Genomic DNA, 27,524 nt, shown 5'->3' with positions numbered 1-27,524 from the left:
ATCGATCTGCGGCACATGCACCCGTCGATCGCGCGGGAAGTTTAAAGGCCGGACTAAACCGTGTAATTGAGCCTCCCCTAATACCCCTGGTTGTGAAGCAATCGCCGAAACTGTTTGGACTCTGTGTATGTGTGTCGCGTGACGTCCTCTCCTTGACCCGTCCAGTTGCGTGAAGATCGCATTAGCTACCCCTTCGCCGCCAGACGCGGCCAGCAGAAAGTGAAATTTCGTTGCGACACGCCAAGGTTCACGTCAGTCCCGTGTCGGATCGACAAATTGCTACCAAATCCCTCGAGAGAGTTCAACTACAATGTAGGCGAACAACCGGGTCTTCGCCGCAAACTGCAGCGAGCTTCTTCGAAGGGTGCTCGACTTTCATTAATCCCAACCACGTACCGTTACCACAACTCCATATTAGAAAGATATAAATTAAATCGATATCCACGAAGGCAGCACGAGTAGCTACATCATGGAATCGTCCCGATAGCGATCATGAATTTCAAGTCGCGACTTCAGCGTCGGATCAGGACCCGCGCACACCATTTGTCCATAAAGACAAACAATGCTGCTTGTGGAGAGAGTTGCCTTGTACAGACTTGGTTCGCGTGTAGAGATAGTCGCCAAGCTATCGCGCAATTATCTGCATACTCTGGTGCAATGTGGTGATGTGTGGAACGGCATAGTTTGGCGTTTTGTCACCTCCCGGACAAATTGGCAAACTGTCAGCAATGCCGGTGGAGATGGATGGGTTCGCTAGGAGTGCGACGAAGCGTGAAGGAATTCTGAGTTCTGTTTGTTTGCTCCACATGTTCTGTCCCGACTTGTAGCTTGTGTACAGTGTAATCATACCAAATCAAGCTTGGGATGGGAACGATTCGAGCCTTTCCGAGAAGATGATCTAGAATTGGCTATCTCTTTGGGATCGATCGGTGTGCTGCGAGGGCACAGCCACACGCAATTAGCACTAATTATTTCTGCTCATTAGCAGGTGGTTGGGACCCGTAATTATCTGATGGGTGGGACAAACATGGCAGGTATTGGCTTGGGACAATCGATAGGGTAGAGTAGGCATAAATGAGACACTTTTGGTTTTCAACATTCAATGATTTTTGTTTTTTTTTTTCGTAAGCATTTTATAATTAGCTTTTTGGTGGCATTAAGTTTTTTTTTTATTACCAAATTCAGAAATGAATTTTATTTTTCCTTCCGTATGACCAAAGCTGCCATTTTGTGTCTTTGGTTCACCCATACAAGTCTCCATATAATTTTGGCAGTTGTCCATACATAAATGGTACGTAAATATTCGAAAATCTGTAACTTTTGAAGCAATTTTCTGATCAATTTGGTGTTTACGGCAAAGTTGCACGTATTGATGAAGATTATTCAGAAAAGGCACACGGAACGTTTTTTGCCGATTTTTAAATTAACCCTCTACAGCCCAATTTTTTCGATTTTTTTTTAATTTTCCGATGAGCAACTTTTATACTGGGAAAAATTTGACTTTTCTTGTTTTTAATATGCATTTATGTTTTTTTCTGATAGTATTCGGCTTACTCTAGCACCTCCTATCATAACCTTTTGTCTATCTAGTTTTTTCATGATTTAACAGTCACTTTTCAAATTTTTTGCTTGTTTTTCACATGTTTTACTATAGAACAATATTACATAATTTAAATTGTAAAAAAAAGCTAAGAGGCATAGTCTGGGACACTACAGAAATTACTGCATACTTCTTTTTACTTGAAATATAGAATATGTTAGTAAGAAACACGGCCAAAGTTGACCCCAGGAAAAAAAATCATTTTTTTTTTGAATATTAGCAAAGTCACATAACACAAGTCCGCTGCACAGTGGTCCAGATGGCAAAATTAAGTAGAAAACGGATTTTCCGAAAAATTGTGAAGTTTTGGAGCTTTGGTGTCTTCAGAAGAGTTGTTGCAAATGGAAAGGGGCAACTTTTGGTTTGGTTGAAAATCAGGGTGGTTCACTATTAGGATGATTTTGAAAATCTAACTTTTCAGGAATATTTTTGGGAATTTTTTTGTCTTTTAGAAAGTTGTTAAGCTTGCCAATCCAAGTAACTTTGTCAAAGACACCAAACTTTTATCTCGTAATCTACGCCTTCTACGACCAAATTAAAAGAAAGCATCTGAGCAAACCTTCAAAAATCAGTTTTTTGAATGTGGCAATTCAGGGTTAAGTTTTAGAGCAAAGTGATATTGGAGGCACTTTTGGAGCTCTAAAAAACAAACAATTTTATTTATTGACAGGTCATTTTGGACTTACGGGTCAAAAGTTACAGCCATTTTATGGTAAAAAAGATGCAAATTTAAAACTTAAATATCTCGAAAAGGCGCAAGCCAAATTTTAAGCATTAGGTTGCATTTGAATGAAGAGATCCAGCACTACAAACGCTGAAAAAATCTCAGGGGTGTTTTTCTTTAAACTCGAGATATCTTCATTTGAAAAAGGCTAATTTTAAAGGGAAAACCATATGGCACCACCCTAACGAAATCCGAAATTTTGTTAAATATATGTTTTTCCACGTAATTTATTTTTGGTTTCCATGTAAAATTATCATTTGAACCCAAAATATGACCAAAAATCGTTATTTTGACAATTAGGGCCAATTCTGAGGGCAGATTCAGATTCAGTGGGCAAAATTACATGGAAAAACATATATTTGCAAAATCACCCTAATAGTGAACCACCCTAATTTTCAACCAAACCAAAAGTTGCCCCTTTCCATTTGCAACAACTCTTCTGGAGACACCAAAGCTCCAAAACTTCACCATTTTTCGGATAATCAGTTTTCCACTTAATTTTGCCATCTGGACCACTGTGCACTGGAAATAATAATTTAAAATTATAATTTTGTTAAATTTTAAGAGTTCTTCTTTCCAATGCTTTTAAACATCAAAAATTGGTTGAAAAATTGATTTTTAACGGATTTTTAGAACGAAGCCCGTCTAGATGCGGGGTTGGGTTGTAGAGGGTTAACTTTTTTGTACAGAAAAATCAATTTCCCAAAATCCTTATTTTTCAAATTCTGATTTTTTAGGGAACACAAAACTGCAATTTTTGAGCCAAGACAAAAAATTTACCACCTGGCTATGATTTTTTGAAAAAAAGTGTTTATTTTGAAAGATACCAAATATACTCTGCAGATTTTTCGATAATGTACACCATTTTCAACATAGAGCTACCTAATGTTTAATTTTAACTGAAAAATTCCCGTTTGTTTATTTTTCAATATGATGTCCATGGTTGTCCATTCCTGAAAATATTTTTTTAAGAAGAGGTCATTTGCAATTAAATTGTCTAAGAGACATTGAAGATTGAACCTCTGGTCACAGCGAATAAAAGAAAAAAGAAACTAGAAAATTGATTTTTTTTAGTCTCATCCAAACATTCCCAGATTTTCTAATGGCAATATCTCAGAAACTAATTTTCCAATTTTCAATGTTAAATAAATTATTTGTCAAATTTTATGATCTTTTCGGAAATTTTTTTTTTAAATTTTAGAATCAAGACTAACATTTCAAATGGCAGAGAAGAAATATTAAAAAATCGCACTTTGTTTTTTAATAGGCAATCAATCAATGTTGAAATGAAGGAACTAAAAAAATAAAACATTTTTTAAATCATGGAAGTGGCTTCGGAACCTTCAGATAATCGAGTATGGACTGTACTATGAAATACACTGAAAATTAGAGCGTCCAATTTCCCGGGAAATCCCGGGAATTCCCGGGAAATTTGAAATTTAACGAAAATTATTCAGATCCTGTTTCTGATCAACATTTTGCAACAAAATTGTATAGAACAGTAGCTTTAATGGTCAAAATGAGTGTGAGGGTCAATTATTGGCTTGATTGCTTGTAAAAAAAAACTTAGAGAAAATATATAAAAATTATAATTGTTAATGTTGTCTTTCAAATCGTATCAAGTAAAAAAAAGTTGAGAAGTATTTTTTTAATCAAAGTGGACAGTGAAAATCTATGCTCCACAACCATAAAATTGCTTTTAAATTTGTCTCAGTGACCATAAAGCTGAAAAGAAAAAAAAAACAATCAATTAAAATTTTTAGATATTTGAAGCGAGTTCTTCAAATTTGGTTGATATTCTTTTTGATAAATTTAATTTTTCATGGCTTAATTTATTGTATGATTTTTAATGGCTATTAATAAATTAATTAGATTAAAGTGTAAAAGTGGTTGACATTAAACGACATTTTTTTCATAATTAACCTTCTAACGCCCTTGGACAGTCACATGCATCATTAATTTATAACTTCAAATTATAATTTCTCGAAATATTTTAAACAAATTCTTCTAGCATAACCCTTTTTGAAAAATTGTATTATATCAATTCAGTTTTCATCCAATTTGGTCAAGGTAAACAAAAATGCTGAACAAATTTCAATTTTGATCTTGGCCGGAAGTGGTAAATATCTTATTTTTAAATGATATAACAAAAAAAATCGTTTAAATAGGTTGGGCGTCATCCATACTATTCATACTTCATGGATGAAACCTTGTCAAAATAATAGCGAAATTGTTGTTGCCCAACATATAAGCAAACAATATTCCTAGTTATGAATGCTTCAAAAATTAATACTATCAACCTTGATATGAAATTAACAGACAAACTGATTAGTTCTATATGAACAGCAGATTAAAGTGAATAAAATCAAATCAGGTTATGTAATTATAATTTTTTGTATGAATTTTCAAAACATTGGTGCCAAAAAAGGCAGGCAAATTTATACTTCCGCATGTATTTCGGGAATTCCCGGGAAATCGACATATTTCCCGGGAAACGGGAAATATTTTTATCCGGGAAATCCCGGGAATTCCCGGGAAATTTTTTCCCAGGACGGGAAATTGGACGCTCTACTGAAAATAGTTAGAAATATGAAGATATTTCTGAATCACATTTCGATAACACTTTAAATTTCAAATTTAGAAACTAATTTATATGCTCTCTGTGGAAAATTATCTAGTGGTTTCGATAACGCAGTCCGTTTTATAATTTGATGTTATTTTCAAAAACAAAATCAAAGCACTAAAATAATCATATTGATCAACATTTCCGTAATGCTAGTCGAATAACTTCAAAAAAGATTCAAAACTTGTTGAAAACAACTTCTTAAAATTCTGTAAAAAATATGTAACAAACTCAGTAATGTTCCAAGCTCATTTTTTATTTTATTTTTTTGAACGTTGGCAAATGAATCGATAAATCGTTAACAACCCTGAAAAGTCGCAATTAGTTTATTTTATTCATACTGGTACCCATAAATGAGCATTAAATTACAATTCTCAATTTGTATACAATAATCCATCCAAGACCACCATCCGAATCGCAAAAAAAAACTTTCAAAATTCCCATGGACACTCGCAGCACGCAAATTTTCACATGTCATAACTCTGCGGGCAAAATTCTCCACAGCAAAGTGCCATTTAATGATCGCACCTCAGCATACCAAAAACAAACACACCGAGTCAGAGTCTTGCGACGTTTTAAGAACCGAGGAAAGATCAACAAAAGCAACGACAAATGATAATCTCCCCCCACCGAAGTCGTTTGCGCGTTTGGCAAAGGTTCAATGAATCCATAAATTGAGCAAAATAACCCTCCGCGCCCCTTCCTTCAGATCTTTCTTTCTTCAGGTGATTTTGCGCGGAAAAAACGACTCCGAGATAAGCACAATAACCCTCGCGGAGAAAGGTGGGTATACAAATTAAGCCAAGCGCACCACTCTCCGTGGCGTCTCACGCAGAATCATGTATGCAAAGAACACTGCTCCTCCGCTTCGTCCCGTACAGTTTGCCGAGCCAATCCAGGTGGAACATATGCGCGACAGTACGCGAGTACAAAAAAAATGATAATCACATTCGGATATGTGCAGTGAATTAATTTTCCGGGCCTGCTTTCCCATTTGCTGTGCTCGCTGTTGCCCATTTTTGGATTCTTTGCGCCATTGAAATGATATCATCGAGCCCCGGTATAATAATGAACCATGAAACGACCCAGAACGAACACTCTGCCGAGTCCCTGTGGGACTCGGTCCCACATCTCTATGTACCTTGCAATTATTATGCGTAGCGAATTAAGCAGTGTGCTCTCTAGTAGTAGCTGCTGCTACCGCGAGCAGATCGTCTTCTTGTGTACCATGGGGAGAAAATTATAGGTTTCGTGGATTCTCAAGGTTTCCTCGGAACTTCATCTACGGGGGAGCGATGAGATGAGAATGTGATTCGCACGCAAAAAAGGGCCTAGAATCCCTAGAAGGCTGACGGAGAGGAACTAAGGAGATCTGAAACGACGACGACGACGCATCGAGAGCAATAAATAATGCGCGAAATCCTTTGCAGCCATTCCGGGAAAGGAAGTTCTTTCGGCTACGACGGTTCTCGGTTCTTGAAGGCATTATGCACAGTGGGAAATTAGTTGCGGTAGAATTTTACAGCTTGTTTCATGTTCGATGATCTGAACAATCCCATAGTGCAGACTTTTCCCAGCGTCCACCATAAATATTAATTTAACTACCCCCTTTCGGCGCAACCGACAACGATGACTAGAGAATAGCCATGTAGCGCGACACACTCTGTTCTGATATGATCAACTGCGTTACGTTGAAGCAACACTCACCTCCGGCACGGTGGTTTCGTACGGCGTGTTGATAAACATCGGCGGATTATCGTTGACATCCGACACACGCACGATGATCGGGATGTTGCGCTTGCGACGCGTCGATCGGATCGTGCAGGTTATCTGCGAAAAGGAAAAAAGACAGGGGTTCAAGGTTGAGCTTGCTGCGGCTACCTGCTAGCTTGACTTACCTGGAAGACGATGTGGCTGAGGTTCTCCTCGTCGCGGTCCAGCGGATGGATCAGCTGCAGCGACTTGCCGACGAGCGTGAACGTCGGCTTGCCCTTGGGGAAGATCAGATCCAGGGCGATCTCCTCGTCGGGGTCACCGTAGATCGGGAGCTCCGGGGGCGTCGTGCGCTGGCCGACGGCTGTGGAAAAAAAATATATTTTGAGTCTCAAATTTCCTTTTTCTGAACAGTTAAGTAACGTCATGAAACATAATCCACACTCGATATCCCGCGAGCAATAAATCATCCTTCCCAACCGCCGCGCCAGATAATCGAGATCCATTTCACTCCCACATGGTGTACGGATTTGATTGAAAATATCTCCCGGTAATTAATCGCAGTCGCGCTCGTTGAAACTACAACCCAAGGCGTGAATAATCGTGACTCAATCGCGCTGCAATTACATTGTCTGCGGTGAGGTGGACGTGTGTAGAATCGTGCTCCAGAGGCGTAACTTTATGTGCATTTGATTGCGCTTTTATGGGACTGTTTTGCGATCGCACGTAATCGCCAGATCTGCGCGCAAATTAATAAAGTTCAAAGCGCACCGATATCGTCGGTTTACGACTTTTTAACGGGGTTAAAAACCCTCAACATTCTTCGGGAAATGAAACCAATTTGGAAATCGCACGTCAGCGCGGAACCTCCCAAGAATTTTAATTAATGGTGCTCGATTTCGGTTGTTCTATGCTGCGGGGTCACCCTCCTAGAACACAACCATAAAATCCGGCCCAACCGCGACCAAATCGGATTAATTTTATGTTTATTTTGTCCCGTTGATCGCCGGCGATCGCCCGCGTCGAAGATCAACGGAATCTCTCGTCTAACACCAAAGTTCTGTCCGACATAGAATGACGGAAAGAAAATCGATTTGTTACAGTCGCATTTTGTGCGCCCTCCGCGCCGATTAGAGCCGCGAGTTTTGTTTTATTGACTCGCGAACAAGTCGTTGAACTCGCGCGAAGAAGACTCACGTCCCGAAAGGTAATTGGATCGAACTCCGGCGCAAATCATGCCAAAGTCCGCACCAGGTGCCAGAAGAACTGCGCGAAGCGAGAGTCTATAAATGTTTATTGGCTACATTCTAGAGAGTTGGATTGGCACTTGACGAAGAGCTATAACCATTAGGTTTACGTGTTTTTTCGCGAATCGTTTCTCTCTAGCAGAACCGTCGAACGTGTCCAGGGTTTTAAATTGGGGATCGTCAAGCCCCTACTGGTTTGATCGTTTGGTACGAAAAAATGGGGCAACCCGGCAACCATTAACAAGCAATTAAATTGGCATTTCACTGGATCTAATTGTTGTTTGATTTTGGACTTTCCTTCGCAGTAGGGACAAAATGGTGAGAATGGTAGTAGATTCCGGTAAGCAGATTATCAGATTTCCAGAAGGGATTAACGGTACAAAGTACGCATCTAAGAACTTTATGACTCGTGGGAATCAAGTCGGAAATATTCAATGAGTAATGTGGTTTCCAATTTCAATGTCCATCAGCTTAAAACTTAGTTTTAAATACTTTGAGCAAATAGCGATTTGTTGCCTTGGTACCAGCAGTCACGAAACGGACTGTAAATCGACTTTGTCGTGCTATCTTGTCCACTTTTTAATGTTTGGTCTTTTATAAATAAAAATTAGAGCACGCAATGTAAACAATACCATACACGTTTTGATTAGTTATTATACTGTGTATTGTTCCGAAGTTGAGTTTTGAGCAGTTGTCGCACTTACAGCAATGTTCAGGGTGTGTCAAGATAGTACGACAAGATTGAAAATTGTTCCATATGAAGAGTGACAACAATGCACGGAGTTTTTTCGGTTCTATTTGAGAAGGTCGAAAGTTGAGACATTGTCGAAAGTCACAAAAGGTCAAATGCCAAAAGATCGAAAGACATAAGGTCGAATAGACGAAAGGTCGAATGAGAAAAAATGAAACAAATAATAATAATTGTAAACTTCTAAAAAATCATTAATTTTATTATTCTTTCAAGTCTTATTTTTCAGTGAGTTTATTATTGGTTTATCCAACCTTTTAGTAATGATATTTTTTTTAAATAAACAATAACTTCCAAACCATTTTAAGAAGATTTCCATTCTTTCAAACATGAGCAGTTCTTTGGAAAAAACTAATTTAATCCACCTATGTGGTTAATGCCTTCCTCACTTTTTACCAACAATGGTGAATATGAGTGGTTTGGACACATATTTCAGCTATTTTTTTAGATCCAGAAAAATAAGTACACAGATTTTACTTAAGTGGTCATAACTCGAGACAGGGTTGCCAGATTATCAATGTTGTGGACTTGTTGGAAAGGTCTCTTAATTACCTAACCAACGATGGGTCAGATGATGGATCCGGACATCGTTTACATGCATTTAATTGAGATCCGGCTTCAAAAAAGTACATAAATATCACTTAAGTGGTCATAACTCGAGACAGGGTTGCCAGATCTTCAATGTTGTGGACTCGTTGGAACGGTCTCTTAATTACCTAACCAACGATGGGTCGGGTGATGGATCCGGACACAGTTTGCATACATTTAATTGAGATCCGGCTTCAAAAAAGTACATAAATATCACTTAAGTGGTCATAACTCGAGACAGGGTTGCCAGATCTTCAATGTTGTGGACTCGTTGGAAAGGTCTTTCGATTACCTAATCAACGATGGGTCGGGTGAAGGGTCCAGACATCGTTTGCATACATTTAATTGAGATCCGGCTTCAAAAAAGTACATAAATATCACTTTAGTGGTCATAACTTGAGACAGGATTGCCAGATCTTCAATGTTTTGGACTCGTTGGAATGGTCTCTCGATTACCTAACCAACGATGGGTCGGATGATGGATCCGGACATTGTTTACATGCATATAAATGAGATCCGGATATATGTGAAAACACATTTTTATACATAACTTTTGAACTAGTTATCGAAACTTCAAACAATTCAATAGCGATGTATGTGACCTTATACTAAGTCGATTGCAACTGGTTTGGTCAAAATCGGTTCAGCTAGTACTGAGAAAACTCAGTGAGAATTTTGGTCACATACATACATACTAGGGTGTTTCAGCCAAACAAAAAAGTTCTCAGAATCAGGCAAACCGAGGTTCCCCTAGTAGAGGATACCCATAGGGACTCTCACGCCAAATATCAGCCCATTTGGTTGAGAATTGGCCTGTCCCCAGCAGTTCAAAGTTTACATGTAAATTACTATGGGATTTTATGCTTTTGGTTCAATCGTTCCTACAGGTCTTGGGACAACATGGATTCACTCGGAATAAAGACAGGTGTGTAGGGATGGTCCAATGACATTCCAGAAGGAATTAGGCTTGTCCATTCTGTCCCCAAGGTGCGCATTGGATCGACGTCCGGTGTCTCCAGAATCATCGATTCACCCTTCAAATGTACGCATTGTCCTTAGTATGCTATGACGGCTAGGAGAAAATTACGACGCCCCATGTCAGACGATGAACACGTGGCAGAGCATCTACTCGAGTTTTGGCTCAGAAATATTCTTAAAAGTACTAAAATTATAATTATTGATGTTCCTGGAAGAATTTCAACTATTCTAAATAAAGTAAAATGATGATTTTGTGTTAAAAATGCAATCGATGCCTCTCCAGGTGTTCACCGTCTCATATGGGGCGTCGTGGTTTCCACCTAGCCGTCATAGCATACTAAGGAAATGCGATGCTTTTGAAGGATGAATCGTTGGTTTTGGAGACACCGGACGTCGATCCAATGCGTACCTTGGGGACAGAATGGACAAGCCTAATTCCTTCTGGAATATGTTCATTGGACCATCCCCTACACACCTGTCTTTATTCCGAGTGAATCCATGTTGTCCCAAGACCTGTAGGAACGATTGAACCAAAAGCATAAAAATCCCATAGTAATTTCCATGTAAACTTTAAACCGCTGGGGACAGGCCAATTCACAACCAAATGGGCTGATATTTGGCATGAGAGTCCCTTTGGGTATCCTCTACTAGGGGAACCTCGGTTTACCTGATTCTGAGAACTTTTTTGTTTGGATGAAACACCCTAATACATACACACACATACACACACATACACACACATACACACACACAGCCATTTGTTCAGTTTTCGTTTCTGAGTCGATATGTATACATGAGGTGGGTCTTCGAGTTTTTAATAAAAAGTTCATTTTTAAAGCAGGATTATAGCCTTACCTCAGTGTGGAAGGCAAAAAGATTCGCCTTTTGAAATATTTTGGAACTTAATTTTCATTTTTAAAAACAACCTATTCTTGACTATCATAATATTTTCGTGAGTTTTTCCATTCTTTTAAACATGAGCACTGTCCCTGATCGCATAAATGTCCCATTTGCATTTTCATTGCTTTTGAGTTATTGATGAAGTTTTGTTCAAAATTGTGTGATCTTTCAAAAAAAGCCAGTACTTTGTTCTAGAAATCAGGAGTAAATCCAGTTTTTTCGCGAAAACTTAACACGTCGCCTTATGTGTGGGACAAAATTCAAATGCTCAGCTTGCTTCTTTTTCTCAGTTTGCTGTTTTTACATATGGGACATTTATGCGAACATGAGCAGAGCAGCTCTTCAAAAAAAAATTTCCACTTCTGAGATAGTTTTTTTTTATTTTAAGAACAACATATTATTTATTCTTCAAATATTTCTGAGAGTTTTTCCATTCTTTCAAACATAAGCAGTTCCTTAAATCAAAAGTTCGACTTCTAGATTATTTTGATGAGTTTTTCCATTTTCTCAAACATGAACTGCTCATGAAAAAAGGGCTTCTTCAATTAAACGATTTCTTTAATTAAACGATCTTAAAATCGTTCGAATATTTTCGAGACTTTTACATTCTTTCAAATTTAAAAAGTTTCGAAACATGAAAAAATCTCAAATATTGTTGCAGGTATTCTATCCCAATTCGACCTTTTGTCCTTTCGACGTTTTGTCCTTTCGACCTTTTGTTCATTCGACCTTTTGGCATTCGACCTTTTGTTCACTCGACCTTTTGGCATTCGACATTTTATTCATTCGACCTTATGTCTTTCGACCTTTTGTCGCACATCCGCCCACATTGTCTCACCTTTCAACCTTCACAAATTTTCAAAATTAGATTTCAATCTTGAGATATTCAAAAGAAACTGAAAAAAATCTGACAATTGGGTACTAAAGCCCTATGTCAATTTTTATGTACAACGGTAAAAAACACGATTAAAAACCATTTCTGATCACTTTTTTTCATTTTAATGCAAAATTTTGTTTTGACAAGACAACATTTTTTCGGTGGATCAACTATGGTCCCCTTGGAACGAGCTGTCAAGTAGGAGCTTTTCTGTCAAGAAGGACCGCGAGGTTAATTTTTCAAAATTGATTTAAAAATTCATTTTAAACTCTTTGTGGTCATACAAAGGGTCATTGTACTCAGAAAAATAAGCTTTATCGCTGTAAACAATAATATCAGCAATCTAAGCTTCATTTTAGGACCCAATTCGACCTTTGGCATTCGACCTTTTGTCCATTCGATCTTATGTCTTTCGACCTTTTGTCATACATTCGAAATGCCCAAAATGAACCTGTAGAAAACGTAGTCCATGTCGTTAATAGTAGTGCCTAATTTAGCCAATTGAGACTAATCTAAACATCCTATTGGGTGTACCTTAAATTTAAAATATTAGTTTTAAGCGTTGTCTACAGATTTGGTGGTGTCATTTATAGTCCGTGTCATGACTACTGGTACCATTGAAGCAAACTTACAAATTTCACAAAAAAAGTAACAGATCTACTCACAACTTCCCCGGCTCTCCTCAATATCCAGAATGATGTTGGTCTGCCCAGTTTCAACCTCGCACAGCTGCAGCTTCCCGTCGACGGCCTGGGCCTGGGTCACCATCAGTACGACGGCCAGCAGCAGGAACCACGGACTCCGCGTCCTACTGGACATCATCGGCAGCCGTCGCCTCCGTCGCTCGATCCTTTTATGGCTGGACGGTGGTGCTGCTCTGGACGGGAGCCCAGTTCTGGTCACCGCCGCGTCTAGCGGTGCTAATTCTTCTTTGGTCATTGTGATTGTGTTTGACGCTTCTACGCCGAACTGTCACAGCAGCAGCGTTTCGTTCGTTTTTTGTGGGTTGGTCGTTTGGTCGGTCGGTCGTAAGTGTTCAGCAGGTTTCTCCGTCCAGATGATGACAGGCACTAGCGGCTTCGGCCATAGCCAGCCAGCGTGTCTAGCCGGTTTGAGCAGCAGATCTGAAACAGAACGAGAAGAAACGGGAAATTCAAATTAGACGGATTAGTTATTCATAGAACCGGAGCAATCTACTGGCAAACAAAAGCCTGGGATGGTGGACTCGGCTCGAGTGGATTCTGATAAGGGTATTAGGTTTTGTGCTCGCTGTCGGACAAGTTGCTACTATTTGCTCGCGATAAATTACGTCCAGGTGGATCTGGAGATCGGGAGCGCGCGCGAATACATGGCATTTAGCAGTTTCTTTGTTGGTAGCGGCACAGCTTTCTGGGTGTCCGATTTGCATAGGAAGAGCGATTGTGTTGGAGGTGAGTCGGGAACTGGTTTAGAGTAGTGATCAGTTGATGTATGGTTGAACTGCTTTCATGGAATTTTTACCCAAATAGACTCTTGAAATAATTTTTGAACCCCATCTGAAAATCGATAAAACTATATCGGTCAGTCGACTTAATTAATCCACCGCATCGTCACCGTCATTTATCCCAATCAACGCTCGGGAACCGGTTCCCTACAGGCAACCACATACACCGTCGATTATGAAGGCACCCCGGAGAAGTGAAAGTCCCCTGCCTGGCCTGGGCGCTAAAGACCCAGCGGCAGCGGAACACTAAATCACCCGCGGGAGCAACACCACAGAGACTAGTGAGCGAGCAGGTCGCAGAAGAAGACCCCCAAAAGCGCGCTTATCTCGGGCCGCGCGCGGAAACTGCGCGTATGTGTGTGGTCACACATACACAGCGGCGTCAAGCTGTCACGCGACGACTGAAAGTGAAACCCACCGAAGAAAAGGCGCTACTTTTTACGACTTATTATCAGCAGGAGGAGCGTTCCCAGCAGCTATACGAAAGTGAGAGTTGTTGCTTCGGGACTTCCCGAGACCCGCGCTCGCGGAAAGTAGAACATTGCTCGAGGGAGAAAGGCCGTGCGACTTGGCTATAATCCCAAAAACACGCGTGAAGCTGCTGCACCGGTTTGTTTTCGTACTGATTTGCAGCGATTGTGACTTTCTTTTTCTTAAGATATACCCTCAAAATGAAAGGGAGAATGGTCCACTGGCGCAGGAAGTACATTAATATCTGTCTAACATCAAGAACTGGTTTGCGTCGTCGCCGGAAGACAATGCGAAATTTAAAAGGTTCATTAGCGATCTCCCCAGATCGCGCAACGCGTTGAAGACGTTCAAGATCTAATACACAATCGAGCGAATTGAGTCATTAACTTGTTATGACTCGTGGGTCCCGTGAATTGAATACCCCTCCCTCCGACGGGCGTTTGCTATTATTCGACAAATGGCCCGCGAGGGCCAGACTCTCTTTGTCGGCTTATCGCGATGATTGATCACTGTACCACCACCGTGCAGAGTTGAAGAGATTGCCGGGTGTTTCACGGACTTCAATGCCGCACAGCGCATCGCAAAATTGTATTTGGGCTGATTCTGTGGATATTGATGAAAGATATGCGACTCGATAGAATTTTAACTTGAATTTTGAATCGAGTTTTACAAGCGCAGAATCTAAAAATAACACTGCTCGACATTTTTTGAAGTTTATGTCAGTAAACACCTGAACACGCTCCAATCGATAGCATTGAATTTAAATGAATTTCTTGGCAATAAATAAAACTGTAAATTTTGGGTATAGGGGGAGAGGGGGTAATATGCACCCCCTAAGGGAAAACTGTAAGTTCTCAACCACAACAGCATTTCATTGAAAAAAATTTGCTAGATGTTCTTAAACATCTATTATTTTAAGTCATCCAAGTGAAAAAAGTCATTAAAAACCTCAAAACTGTTAAAAAATAACATAATTCTGAAAACATTTTTGATTCATTTCAAACAACCTTGCGGGGCAATTGAGGTTTTGCAGCGCGACTGTGTTTCAAATGTAGGTGGCGCCAACATTAGGTTAATTGCCAAAACTCGTATTCCTTTCTGCTGGATTGAAGAACCAAATCGCTTATTTCTCATGATTCCCTGCATCAATTTTAATGAAACTGGTTGCAAAAGACGAAAACAATTGTTTGCTTTAAAATAATGAACATCAATTTTTGGGCGCGAAAAAATTTGTTAACCCTCTACAACCTAACCCCGCCTCTAGACGGGCTTCGATCTAAAAAATCGCCAAAAATCAAATTTCCAACCGATTTTTGATTTTTAAAAAGCATTGGAAAGAAGAACTCTTAAAATTTTAGAAAAATTCAGGGTTGGAAGTTTAACTTGTTTTATGTGACTTTGCCAATGCTTCTAAAAATGTCATTTTTTTAGGGGTCAACTTTGGCTGTGTTTTTTAGTAAACTTATCTATATTTTCAGTAAAAAGAAGTATGCAGTAATTTTTGTAGTGTCCCAGACTATGCCTCTACGCATTTTTTGCAATTTAAATGATGATGGTGCCATTTTAAAGCAAAAAATGTGAAAAACATGCAAAAAATAGAAAAAGTGACTGCAAAATCGTGAAAAAATTAGATAGGCAAAATGTAATTATATTAGGTGGTAGAATAGGCCAAATACTACCAAAAACAAACATAAACTAAACCAGATAAATGCAAATTAAAATACTAAAAATGAAACAAGAAAAACATAAAACAAGAGAAGTAAAGTTTTTCGTAGAACAAAAGTTGCTCAAAATAACCTCCTGAACACGGGAAAAATAAATATTTTCGAAAAAAAATTTGGGCAGTAGAGCGTTACCTTTTTTTTAAAAAAAATATGTTTTGGCACACGAAAAAAATTGTTTTACCGTATATATCAATGAAATAACCAGTTATATATTTGATAACAGATGTGTTTACGTATATTCAACAATTTTTATTGATTTTTTAGAGACCTTCTTACCAAATTGTCCAAATTACTATCTTTTTCTAAATTTAAAGTTTTCTCATAGAAAAATCAAACAAATATTGGAAAGTTGTACACCAAATTGTTGGAATTTTTTTTCTCATCCGAATCCGGCATAAGTTTTATGAAAATGTTCATTATGAAGGAAAAAACACATTTTTTTCAAAAAATCATAGGTTTACGCTATTTGTTTATAGGTGGCGACATGTGTCTTTTAGCTTTGCTGCAAATCCTCTATTCCGCTTAAAAACCTGGTTTAGTGAAAATCCTTTCTGTATGTTGAATCAGCTTCGCTAGAATCAGCGATGTTTTTTTCGCTGGATCAGGAAGAGCTCCAGGATTTCAAAATCAGCCAGGGAATTTATCTGCGTCATCGCAGAATTACACTCTCGCCGCAGTTCTTCGTCGCCCGTAAAAAAGAAAAATCTCTTCTAACGGATCGAAACGCGACAATTTTCCATCAAAAAATGACAAAAACTAGACAAAATAAAACACATACTACTGATTATAAAACAGCTCATTTACCAGTAAGAAAAAAGTCATGCTTGTGCTTGAACATTCTCCTACTTTGTAGATGTAAACAAAGTGGGATCATTCGAAAATCACGTTACGCATTCTCTCTATTCATCACCCAGGTATATATCAATGAAATTAACAGATATATAGTTGATAACAGATTCATCAATTTTAATTGATTTTTGACAGACTTTCTTGCCAAATAGTCCAAATTACTATCTTTTTTCTAAATTTACAGTTTTCTCATAGAAAAATCAAACAATTATTGGAAAGTTGTACACCAAATTGTTGGAAATAATTTTTCTCATCCGAATCCGGAATAAGTTTTATAAAAATGTTGTTTATAAAGGAAAAAAAGCATTTTTTTTTTTCAAAAAATCATAGGTTTACGCTATTTGTTTATAGGTGGCGACATATATCTTTAAGCTTTGCTGCAAATCCTCATATGCACAACAACATTGGGGCAAAATGCACTACAACAACGGGGAAAAATGCACCATACACAGTAAAAAATAATGTAAATTTGGAAGCTGTAATTATGGAAGGTTGAATATTACATCTTTTATGATGTAATTTTACCTCAATTTAAACTGAAAAAGTGACATTACACCAGAAAAGTGGTAAAATTACACATTTGCAGAGGTAAAATTACACCTTTACTCTGACATAGAAGGTGTACTCCATCCCAGATGTAATATTACCATGATTTTTTTTTTTTTTCTGTGTGACAACGGGGTAAAATGCACCGAGTTAGAGCAGTTTACACTAGTAACCACTAGTTGACACCATTGTTTTCTAAAAGGACCAACAAAACGGTGCATTTTGCCTCAATTTTTTCCAGCATGGTTTTGGAATGTTTAGCTTCTAATTTCTATGAAAAGCAGGGGGTGTATTTTGCCTCGGGGTGCATATTACCCCCTCTCCCCCTAAATGCTATATAATCATCTTAAGCAACCATGCGCACCCACGTTTATCTGTGGAGGAAGCAAGGTTGCATTCAGGCATAATCAATTTATTGTTAATTTTAAGTCAAATCAGATTTAACTTCTTTAATCTTGATTAAACGCTTTTTAATCTCTAAGCATTTCTTTTAAAAACAAAATCCCTTGTAGCTTGTCCATCAAATTGAATAAAACGCGCACCTTCGTGCACCACCTTCAGGAATCCCGACTGGTAATGTCTACAACTCACACAAGATGTACACAAGATTCACCTAGACAAGCCATTCATCATCGCACGAGGCGACCCAAAGTCCCAACTCGTTCAGCTGGACACGTGAACACGAAGGAAGATGCGCGAATCGATGCGTTCATACAACCAAGGCCTTGCGTGCGATGTCTCTTTCTCCAAACGGGTTCCTCCCTCCTTTTTCCTTCTGCTCAAGTTGTGACAGAATTTATTGGTGCTGTCCGCCAGACCTTCAAAAGTGAAGCTGAGCGCTGTGCGTGCGGACTTGGCAAACGGGTTGATAAGCATCTTTGATTGATATCTTGGCTGGTGAGGCACTCGGTTGATAAGTGACAAATTCACACCGAACTACACGGCTTGAGCAATGTCTGCGTGGTGTGTTACCGGAAGAGGGTTAGATAATGCGTTACACGAGGAGCGTCGTTTCTTGGGTTTCGCGATGATGCTGCTGCAGATAGCGAGTAGATCACAAATGATGTCCCATTAGTGGGCGACAATGGTGGCTGTGCCCTTAGCCGTAATGGAACCAGTTACGTTAAGGACCCTGGAGAGCCCATCATCGTGGGCTTTCAAGCACAAATCAGTGTCAATCAAGTTTGTCCCGGGCGCAGTTGATTAGGCGTTATTATTTGATCTGCACTGTGGGTTCCAACGGTGGAGATCCATAAACGGTGATCACGACAAAGAGCTTGACATTCAGCGCTGATAGGCCTGTGACAGCCAACGCAAGCAATAACCGTAAACTAGACCTCCCGGCTAACCTATCGTCGATAGACCCATATTGATCTGCTCCTCAGGGCTGATCGACAACGTCGTCTGAACCTTTTGAGTAATCGACGACGAAAGACTCAATTTGGTGCAACTTTTCAATCAAGAGGTCCGCCGATGTGTGTCCTTTCACTTTGGAGCCGATCTTGACGCCCCTGACGGGCGGGACACGGAAACAATGGAACCATTTCTAGGGATAATCCTCAAAAAGCTGTGTGTGACTCATCGGGTTGCTTAAGGGGTTCGACCTTTGATTAACTGCCCGTGCTGCCTTGAAGAGTTGATGCTTTGCGTGCAAGGCAGTGTTTGCACACGGTATGGATCATGATCGGTTCAAGAAGAAAACAAGAGCAAGCCGGCAAGAAAGGGAACCGACGGCCCGATGTCGAACAAAGAAACGATCAAGAGGTTGTGTACACTTTTGAGTTGTTTAAAAAAATCGCGTTCGCACTCTGCGGTCATATCTGCGATCGGCACATAAATAAGTGTTGTTTTTGTTTTGTTGCGTTTTGTGCGGACTCTTAATTCGGTGATTATGCTGTGAAGTCAGTGGCGTAGGATTTTAATGTTTTTAATTTGTCAGAAAGTTGCAAGAAAGATTGAAAGATTTTGCCTGATTTTTGTCAGTTTACCTGAATAATGATTTTTTTAAACTAAGGTTCATGAAAACAAACTTTTTGGTACGCCCATGCCAAGTAACCCCCAAATGCGTGTAGGTGCCCCGAGATTTATCGACCTTCGAGGCACTTGGCGAGCGAGGGGTCGCTCGTTTAGCGCCCTCTCTATTTTGATTTTCCGTCGAGTGCGTCGACATTGAGCCCAAACGCTGGTCAATTTACGCGACCCAAACAAAAGCATCATCACGCGTGTAAACAACAACAACAAAAACGCTGAAACTCATCACAGCACAATCAAAACAAAACAAAAAACTTCGCCGACCGCGCTGATTGATTTCGCCGATGACGTTTGAAGTTTATTAACGATGATTCATGGGAGCTTCGGGGTGGATCAGCCGCGAAACATGAGACTTGAGAGAGAATGAGAGGAAATTGAAAGTGATCGATGGGAATTGGCCGAACAAAGAGCTCACTAGCGGCGATGAACGAACTCATTTCGGCGCTCATTAGTGAGCCGGAGAGTGCACTAATCCCTTTCAAAGTTTAATTTCGTCGCTGTCAAAGGTGGCCCAAGCTTAGCGATTAATTGGCCTGGGGTTGAACGATCTTGATCGAACAAACCGGCGCAAGTCACGCCAAGTCTTGCGCAACTAACCTTGGGCAAGAGGTGCAATTTTCAGTGGAACCTGGGAATTAGCTGATGATTGAGCAGGTCATTAAAGTGTGATTATGAGTGTGTGCGGTTCTCCGAAGGTTTTGCGTTGGAGTGGTGATTTATGAGGTGTCGCAAAGTGGTTAGTTGGTTTGTCAAACCACTCATGAAATGTTGACACGTTGTAGTTAATTAAGTATAGATAACAGCAGATCTGGTTTGTTGATTTAATTGGTGTAAACTAATCAAAACAGACAGTTCTATTTGTTCAACGATTTATATATTTGATCTCTCAACTAAAAAGCTACTGTGAGAATCTGAAACTGCTTTCACTAACCAAATCCAACTCAAGTATCTACCTGCCAAACAGTAACTCTTTCTATCAACAACACAAATTCCAGCCATCAGATTTTCCCAACCTCTCAAGACCAGCATGTTTTGATAACACACTCTTCCACCTTCTTCAAGCACCCAAAACCAGCTCATCATATCACAAACTTTCACTTCGCTCAGCTTCCAAGCATCTGCTAAAGCAAACTTTAGCACTTCTTTTCACCTCGGAAACTGCTCTATGTCATGCCAAGCCCCTCTCTTTCCCCAAGGGGTTCGGAAGAAACCCTCGAAGAGCAGCGGCAATAACTTTTCGCCCAGCAGTTTTCTCTTCCATCAACGCCCCCTTTCCAGGCCCGCCAAAATCAACCGCGCAGGTCGTGCATAAACATTCCGCGAACGCGAATCGACCACACGATGCTGCCAATATGTCCAACATAATCATCTTCGAATACTGGCTGGACAACAACAACAAGGCAACGTCGGGCTGGGAAGCGAAAGAGAAGGCATTTAATCAATCTTTTAATAACCCTCGCTGCACACCGCAGCGGACCTCTCCTCCTTCTGGGGGAGTTGAGACCCCACGGTTGAAAGTAAACATGACCCCAATTTCGATTTCATTTGGCTTTTAACACCCCTCACGGCAGCGCACCGGCTTGGGAGTTGCCGGTTGGGGCAGTGTTGCCAGAATATTTTAAAACTCAGATCAGCATTGAAAATCATTTTTACTTAAAAGGAGAAAATTTAAGATTTGAACAAACCTAGTCTGGCAACACTGCCCCACTCGATTGGTGCGATCCACGCCGGCAAGCACGAATCAAAACAAAGCCGAACCTCTTCTGGAACGTCCACAAAGGCCCCCTCCCAGGTACTCGGAGGAGAAATGCCGCGGAGGCAATAATAATCGCCGGCCAACGCGCAACAGCAACCTCTTCAGCACTACGCTGAATGACCCGTGGAACTCTCACTCTTGTTCATGGGTTGACCCACTTTGCAGAAGTATTATGCCATGCGCGGTTCAAGACGCGAAATTCCAAAGGTCGTCGACCACCAAGCGAAAACTTAATCCGTCCAGAAGTCAATTGTTATCGCGACGATGATCCAAAACCAATTTCTGCTTCGACGACCTGTAGTTGCAGTTCTGTTAACGAGTCGATGATTTACGGGAGGGGTGTTCCCACTGAACGACCTCCCGGAGAAGATCAACCGTGTAAGACGTGGGTAATTTTTGAAAAATTACCAAAACCGAACAAATAAATCACCGGACCTAGGACACGCGCGGCAGCGTCCACGTCCTTCTCGGCGTTGACGTTGAGTCCTGCAAGGACTGGGCGAGGAGGAATCTTGTTGAACATATGCTAACATAGGCCGTCTGTCAGACGGCGGGGACAACCCAATAAAGACGCCATAAAACTTTCTCGCCCCGGGTCCAGGGTCCGGCCCCGCGGGATGATTTATGGAGCACGATTACAATAAACATGCAATTTTATTCCTGCGCGGTTGATGTTTTGATTTTTTTGGCCGTCGAGCACCCACGGCTATTTGGTACGGTTTTGAAGGAGGTTACAGGTCAATCAGGTAGTGAAGAATAGCTGGGACGCACGAATTCTTTTCTGGTCAACATCGAATTGAATTATTCCAAATTCAATTTTTTCGTATTCTCATTTCTGGATACTGCTATTTTTCAGATGCAACTTGACTTCTATGTTTTTGGAGTTCATGATGAAAAATCTCATCTTTTCAAACCACAGGAATTCAACAATTCTGTGATAATGTAAGCAATTCACTTAATAAATACGTACATTTCAACAAATGACAGCCATTCCCGCTGAAGTAAAATAAATTCCAATTTCTCATGCAATCCGTTTCTTCATAAATGTTTATGATTTTTCAGGAATTCTCTCCCCCCATTCAAGTCCGACTACCTGTCAACATGTCTAACATTACACCTACTCGTTGTCCGATGATAAATGTTATTCCCAATATTAAGACCGAGCAAAACGGCCGTGTCAATCGCTAATGTGAATCAATTCAAAGCCTAAGGTTCGAATTCCATCGCTGTACCATTTATAACCTCCCCCTAAAATTCCGATTCCAATCGCATGTCCGCGCGAATCATTCCCAGGGCTGCCAACCGGTCGGGTTGTGTGTCAACATTGGAACCATTTTGTAGCAATGAAACCTGCTTTCGCAACGCGCGTTGACGTCCATAAATGAATGCAACATTGTAGCTGGCGCTTTATAACACAACCTCTTCGCACTGAATGTTACACGCGCGGTGTAAGGTCCCAGGAGGTTTTTCTTTATGACAAATCCATCCAAGCAGCCAGGCAGTGCTGCCAATCAAGTCTGGGGAAAGAAGTGTGCGCGATTTCAACTCTCTTTATTCGATTCGAGTCGGACTTGTGATTCGCACGGCGAAGCAACAGTGACAGTTTGCATTTTTTTTTATGTCACTGCGAATTGCTGGGCTGATGTTGATTCACTCCCGATCGTTGTACGAAATGAGGAGTTATGTGACCCTTTTTCCAGATGCTTGAGGAACCCTTGAGTGCCAAGGAATGCAATCAGCAAAACAAAAAAATCAATACAAAGACTATTTCCTTAAGGATGTATTAGACTACGACAAACAAACAAACAACCTCGCACTCTTTGACAGTTTGGCAGTTTGCCTGCAATTGTTTGCAGAAACGTCAGCCTGCATACATTTTGCTTTGTTTGCGAGTTTGGCAAACTGTCAAACACGAAAAAGTGCGATTTTGTTTATAAAAATGTCGAAATTCCCCCCTCCCCATCACTTCGTCTCACCATCCGCTGCAGCTTTGTTGACAAACAAAAGGAGCTCACGGTCGCATGATGGCATCGAGCCAGAATTAGGAGTGATTAGGGGAACAGCATCTAATTCCAGCGTGCCTCTAATGTTGGCAGATCAGAACTTTGACATTCAATTAAAGCTAATTAAAAGCGTTTTCAACTGAAATCGAGCGATAAATAGCACAACAAGAAGTGAGCAAGCAAGTTTTTATCAAAAGTTTTGCCAAATTAGTTGATTAAATAGTGCAACCAGCAAATTGGATGGAGTTAGGAGCGAGAGCTTAACCTGCCAAACATAGGAGAATTTCCCCTATGTGATTAAAAATAAAAGTTTTGTCTAATCTAATCTAATCTAATCTAATCTAACACAAACGCAGCCAGTCCAATGAAAGCATGCTGAAAAGTCTTGCGATTAGATTACGCCCCAAGCACTTTTCTTGTCAGTATTAATAATTGCAGTACATCCGAGAACACCCGAAAATGAATTGCAAAAATTAAAGCGGCCAGCCCTACTGCGTTGTGTTTACCGCAGAGAGGATTCTGTGAACGGATCACATTTCACAGAATCTAAAAGTTTTGTCAAGAAAAATAATATTTTTCCGACTGGATAAAAAAATTGCACGCATGTTCAAACAATTATTCCTGATGACGGCTGATTACCGTAACTCGCAAACAACTCAAAATGTATGCAGGCTGACGTTTTTGCAAACAAATGCAGGCAAACTGCCAAACTGTCAAAAAGTGCGAGTTTGTTTGTTTGTCATAGTCTAAAACCTCCTTTAGCACCGTTACTTGAAAGGCGCGTCGACGAATAAAATTTAAATTTAAGATCGACTGATTTGATCGAAGTTTGGTTTAATTGATTAAATTTGTGGTGCAAATTGATGACAATAAAAAGCAATGCCATCCAACTAGGATGCATTTTCGCTATAAAAACATTTATAGCAAAGTTCACCTCAATTTGTTTTCGTAATTGACCAGATTGAAATATCAAGCTCCTGCATATAATCTCTAAAAGAAACATAAGGTCAAAAGTTCGATGTTTTTCGCCAATTTAATATGCCAATCTTAATAAATTTCTAGCCAGAGCAAGAAATTGTAAAAAACAGCCATTAAACGCAATTTTCCCAACATTTCGCACTCATTAGGGGGTTAATCCTTTCGATAAAGAAGAAAACGAAAGTGGCCAGCGCAGGAAAAAAACCGCGATGAACACGTAAAACCCTCACCAAGATATGGCCCAAGGCGTCATGTACAAATTTGGACGCTTAATGCACCTCTCCGTAACGGTCTTCAGTGCAGTCACAAAGGGAGCAGCAAAAAAAAAATGTGCCTTAAATTTACTTCATATGGGACGCGCGTATAATTATTGTGCTGGGTGAAATATTTGCTGCCCTTTTTTTCGCCCGACCAGCAGTCCCGTCCCGTCTCGCCACGGTAATCATAATTTTAAGGCTTGTTGCGGGTCACCGCTGCCGTGCGGCGCAAGGAGTGCCCAAATGGCAGAGGTTAATTCAGCTGTATTGTTGCAGTTGGCTGGGAGCTCGGCGGAATGTTAATTGATTGTTTTTTAATACTTTTGGGGCGGATAGCAGGATTCTGCACAGACTTTACTAATTAATGTCGGCACGAATCAAGTCTCCAAGTTCAGACCGTCCGAAAAGGATTAGAGCGACCTCGTTTGGGGGAAGTTTTTAATTTGTAGACAGTCACTTGCCCGTGTAACGGTTTGCCTCGACTCGACATGTTCAACTTGTAACGTAGAGTGAAAAATAGTTAAATTTTAATTAGATGCAACACTCAAGTCGGCTAAATGCCAGTGAGTGGTCAAGGGCTCGTGGTGTGGGGTCCGAAAAAAAGCTCCGCGGTGATTTCCCCTCCCAGTCTTATATGGTCCTCGATTTAATTGATTTTACTTGTAGCCCAATTCCGCTTCTTACCGAGCGGGCCTTGGCCGGTCAGCCGGGTAACGAGGGATGTTAAACATTCACCTTTTCCGAGAGGTAACTAGCCTTGCTGTATCTTCTATGCTACTGATTGGAGAAAAACTCTGCAGGAAAAGTTCGTCGAAGGGGTCGAACAGAGTAAAGTTGTTGTTGATCTGTTTCATTTTAGTATACTTTTTTTTGCTTTGGGTTTGTTTGGTCGATGTTTCTGCTCTAAACAAGCGGATTATGTTATTTCTAATTAATAACAGCTGTTGGATTGCCAGGAGTTGACTGGCAGAAACACGTGGAAGACGTAATGCATTTATCGAATTTTCTTGATGGGGCGTTGCGAAACTTTTTGCAAGCATTATTTTCAGTGAACAAATATTTCTCACGAAGTTTTGGAATCTAAACGTTATGGATCTCCTTTCAAACAAATAAATTAACCAAAAGTAAACTTGCAATCAAGTCTTAAATCGGACACAACCATAAATCTGCAACATTGTATTCAACCTGGCAAAAGCAGAAACCAGCCTTAAAAACACTAATGATGTGAATCCTTTCTATCTAATGCTCGTCATCGCCAGTTTCGCTCACACAATTCACCGGATCGATCCCTTCTCGCGCGTCCCCTTACAATGTATATTAACAGGTATCGGATGCAAATTTTCCCACCGTAGCTCATCTTGTGTGGTCGTCGGTCACCTCAGCTATGCCGATCTTAATCCAGTCCGTGTTGGGTCGAGGCTTGGCCACTTGAACGACTCCCCCTCGCATTTTGGCTCAAGAATCACCATCCGAGATGTCCTCAACGGCAATCGCATCTGAATCTTCCATTTAACACGACTGCCTATAGTGCCAATTTGTATTACTTTTTGATATTTCTTTAATTGAACATCACGATCTCGGGGTCGGCTGCTGCTGAAGTGGCCCGCTCTGAGCTGCTCATTTATGGCACCTCTCGACGAAGATCGATTCAAGCCCGAGATATTGTGAGGTATTACACCACACCACTCGTCTCAACTTAATCGATGAAGGTAAGGAGTTGGAGGAGGCGGAGGTCGTCCAACGTCTGATGAGCTTGATGGTTGAGTGACATTTTCACAACTGAAAGATCGTTGAATCGCACAGGTCGCGCGCTCGGCAAAACAGGTGTAGTGACGCGCAGCAGCAACAGTAGATCCAACCCCCATATCAAAATGGCATTATCATTAACAAATGGAAAGAAGGTCCGAGGCAGAGTTGGGAGAAGTTCAGTTCTTCGGCTGCGTTGATGTCAACTCTCTTTAGTGTACTCTCGTACCTTTTGCATCACTGGACCAAACAGAAAGAAACTACTCAAATCGCGATGTCGCTCCAGCAGTGGAAAGGACGCCCGTGGCTACATGTATGAATGCGCATGAATGAATGAATGAAACCCATCTTGGCTTCGTTCACAATGGAGTGAGAAAACGTCTGTTCGCATATTTTCCTGGGAGCGAGACAAAAAAGGACCATCATCATCATCATCAGCCCAAGATCCGAGAGGGCAAACATGCGTTTTTCCCCCCAGCCCCGCGCATTTTTCACTGCAATTCCTACATTGTAAAGCGGGATTGTTTGGCCCATTTTCCACCTTGGCTGGGGTAAAATTGCGCTCAGGTCGCGCGAAGGTGATGTTTGTGCAAAGAAAGGGCGTGGTTCGCATTGCAAATGAGTCTCTTTCGCGGAATGGGAGCGCACTTGTTTTTGTGCTGTCTTGTCGTGTGTTTTTGCCATTGGCAATTCCGGGGCGGTAGTTTAGATCAACTTGAGCTAATTCCAGATCACATTTACACGATTACAGAGTTTATTGTTGTTTTGGTACACGGTGTGCGGGGCAATTAATTGTGGAACGTTTAGTGGGTCGAAGAACGGTTTGCTGGTTTATTGTGTTTCTTGAAATGTTTGCCTTGATGAAAGTGATATCTTTTTGTTTTACAGTACAATCGACATTCAAAGTTAGCTTTCATAAAATAAAAACAATTATTATTTGAATTTTCAATTGGATCTATCTTTGTGAGTACCAAGGTTACTAACGAGAATAGAAGAAAATCGTTTGAATTCTCAAATCAAATGAAAACTTGATTGCAGATTTGATGATCTCGAAACAAAATTGTATCTAAATTATTGTTGTCGTCTTGAGAATAAATATTTCACTCCTTAAAAATAACTAACTTCACAATACTCGCTCAAGAACTGACTCAATATCAGCATCCGATTGTTTGTCTAGAGCAGGGGTGACCAAAGTATGGCCCGCGGGCCAAATATGGCCCGTGAGGTGACTTTTTATGGCCCGCGGACCCATTTTGAATGATCATGTAGAACACAGATTTGTAAAGTGATTTTTAAATTTTTATTAATGAAAATTTAGGTTTAACTTTTTTTGTTAACTTTTTTATTTTTTGAGTTGATGAGTTATAAATAAATCCCAAATACGACACGAATATTTGGTTCAAGAATCAATCTCATGAAATAATTTTACATAATTGTAAATTTCGTAAAAAAATCATCAAGCATTTTTCAAGAAACAAAAGTTAAAATTTTACTTTAGTGAAACCAGTAAAGATTGCCGTAATATAAGTATTCCATATATTCCATTTTTTGTTGGGCTGGGCCTCAATCTTATGTTGCACTTAGAAACCTTCCATCTCGGAATTCCAATTCATGACATTTGGATTAAGATTCTGAGTAACTACCAGCAGATTCAGCAGACCAAAATTTATTGAAATTCAATT

At 40.3% G+C, this 27,524-nt stretch overlaps 1 protein-coding gene across 1 annotated transcript in view; it reads right to left on the bottom strand.

Moving 5' to 3' along the window:
• Positions 1 to 27,524, bottom strand: part of LOC6036517 (cadherin-99C) — a 198,336-nt gene that overhangs the window by 85,377 nt on the left and 85,435 nt on the right. The window contains exons 3-5 of the mRNA XM_038250705.1: positions 12,664 to 13,122; positions 6,846 to 7,024; positions 6,655 to 6,777 (exon numbers count right to left, since the gene is read on the bottom strand). Of these exons, the coding sequence (XP_038106633.1) occupies positions 6,655 to 6,777; positions 6,846 to 7,024; positions 12,664 to 12,937 (576 nt within the window). The 5' untranslated portion in view covers positions 12,938 to 13,122. The remainder of the gene's footprint in view (positions 1 to 6,654; positions 6,778 to 6,845; positions 7,025 to 12,663; positions 13,123 to 27,524) is intronic.

Source organism: Culex quinquefasciatus, chromosome 1 (assembly GCF_015732765.1).
Source record: "Culex quinquefasciatus strain JHB chromosome 1, VPISU_Cqui_1.0_pri_paternal, whole genome shotgun sequence".
In the NCBI taxonomy this organism is placed as follows: domain Eukaryota; kingdom Metazoa; phylum Arthropoda; class Insecta; order Diptera; family Culicidae; genus Culex; species Culex quinquefasciatus.
The sequence above is the reverse complement of the archived record's forward strand: the minus strand, read 5'-3'. Positions and strand labels throughout refer to the sequence as shown.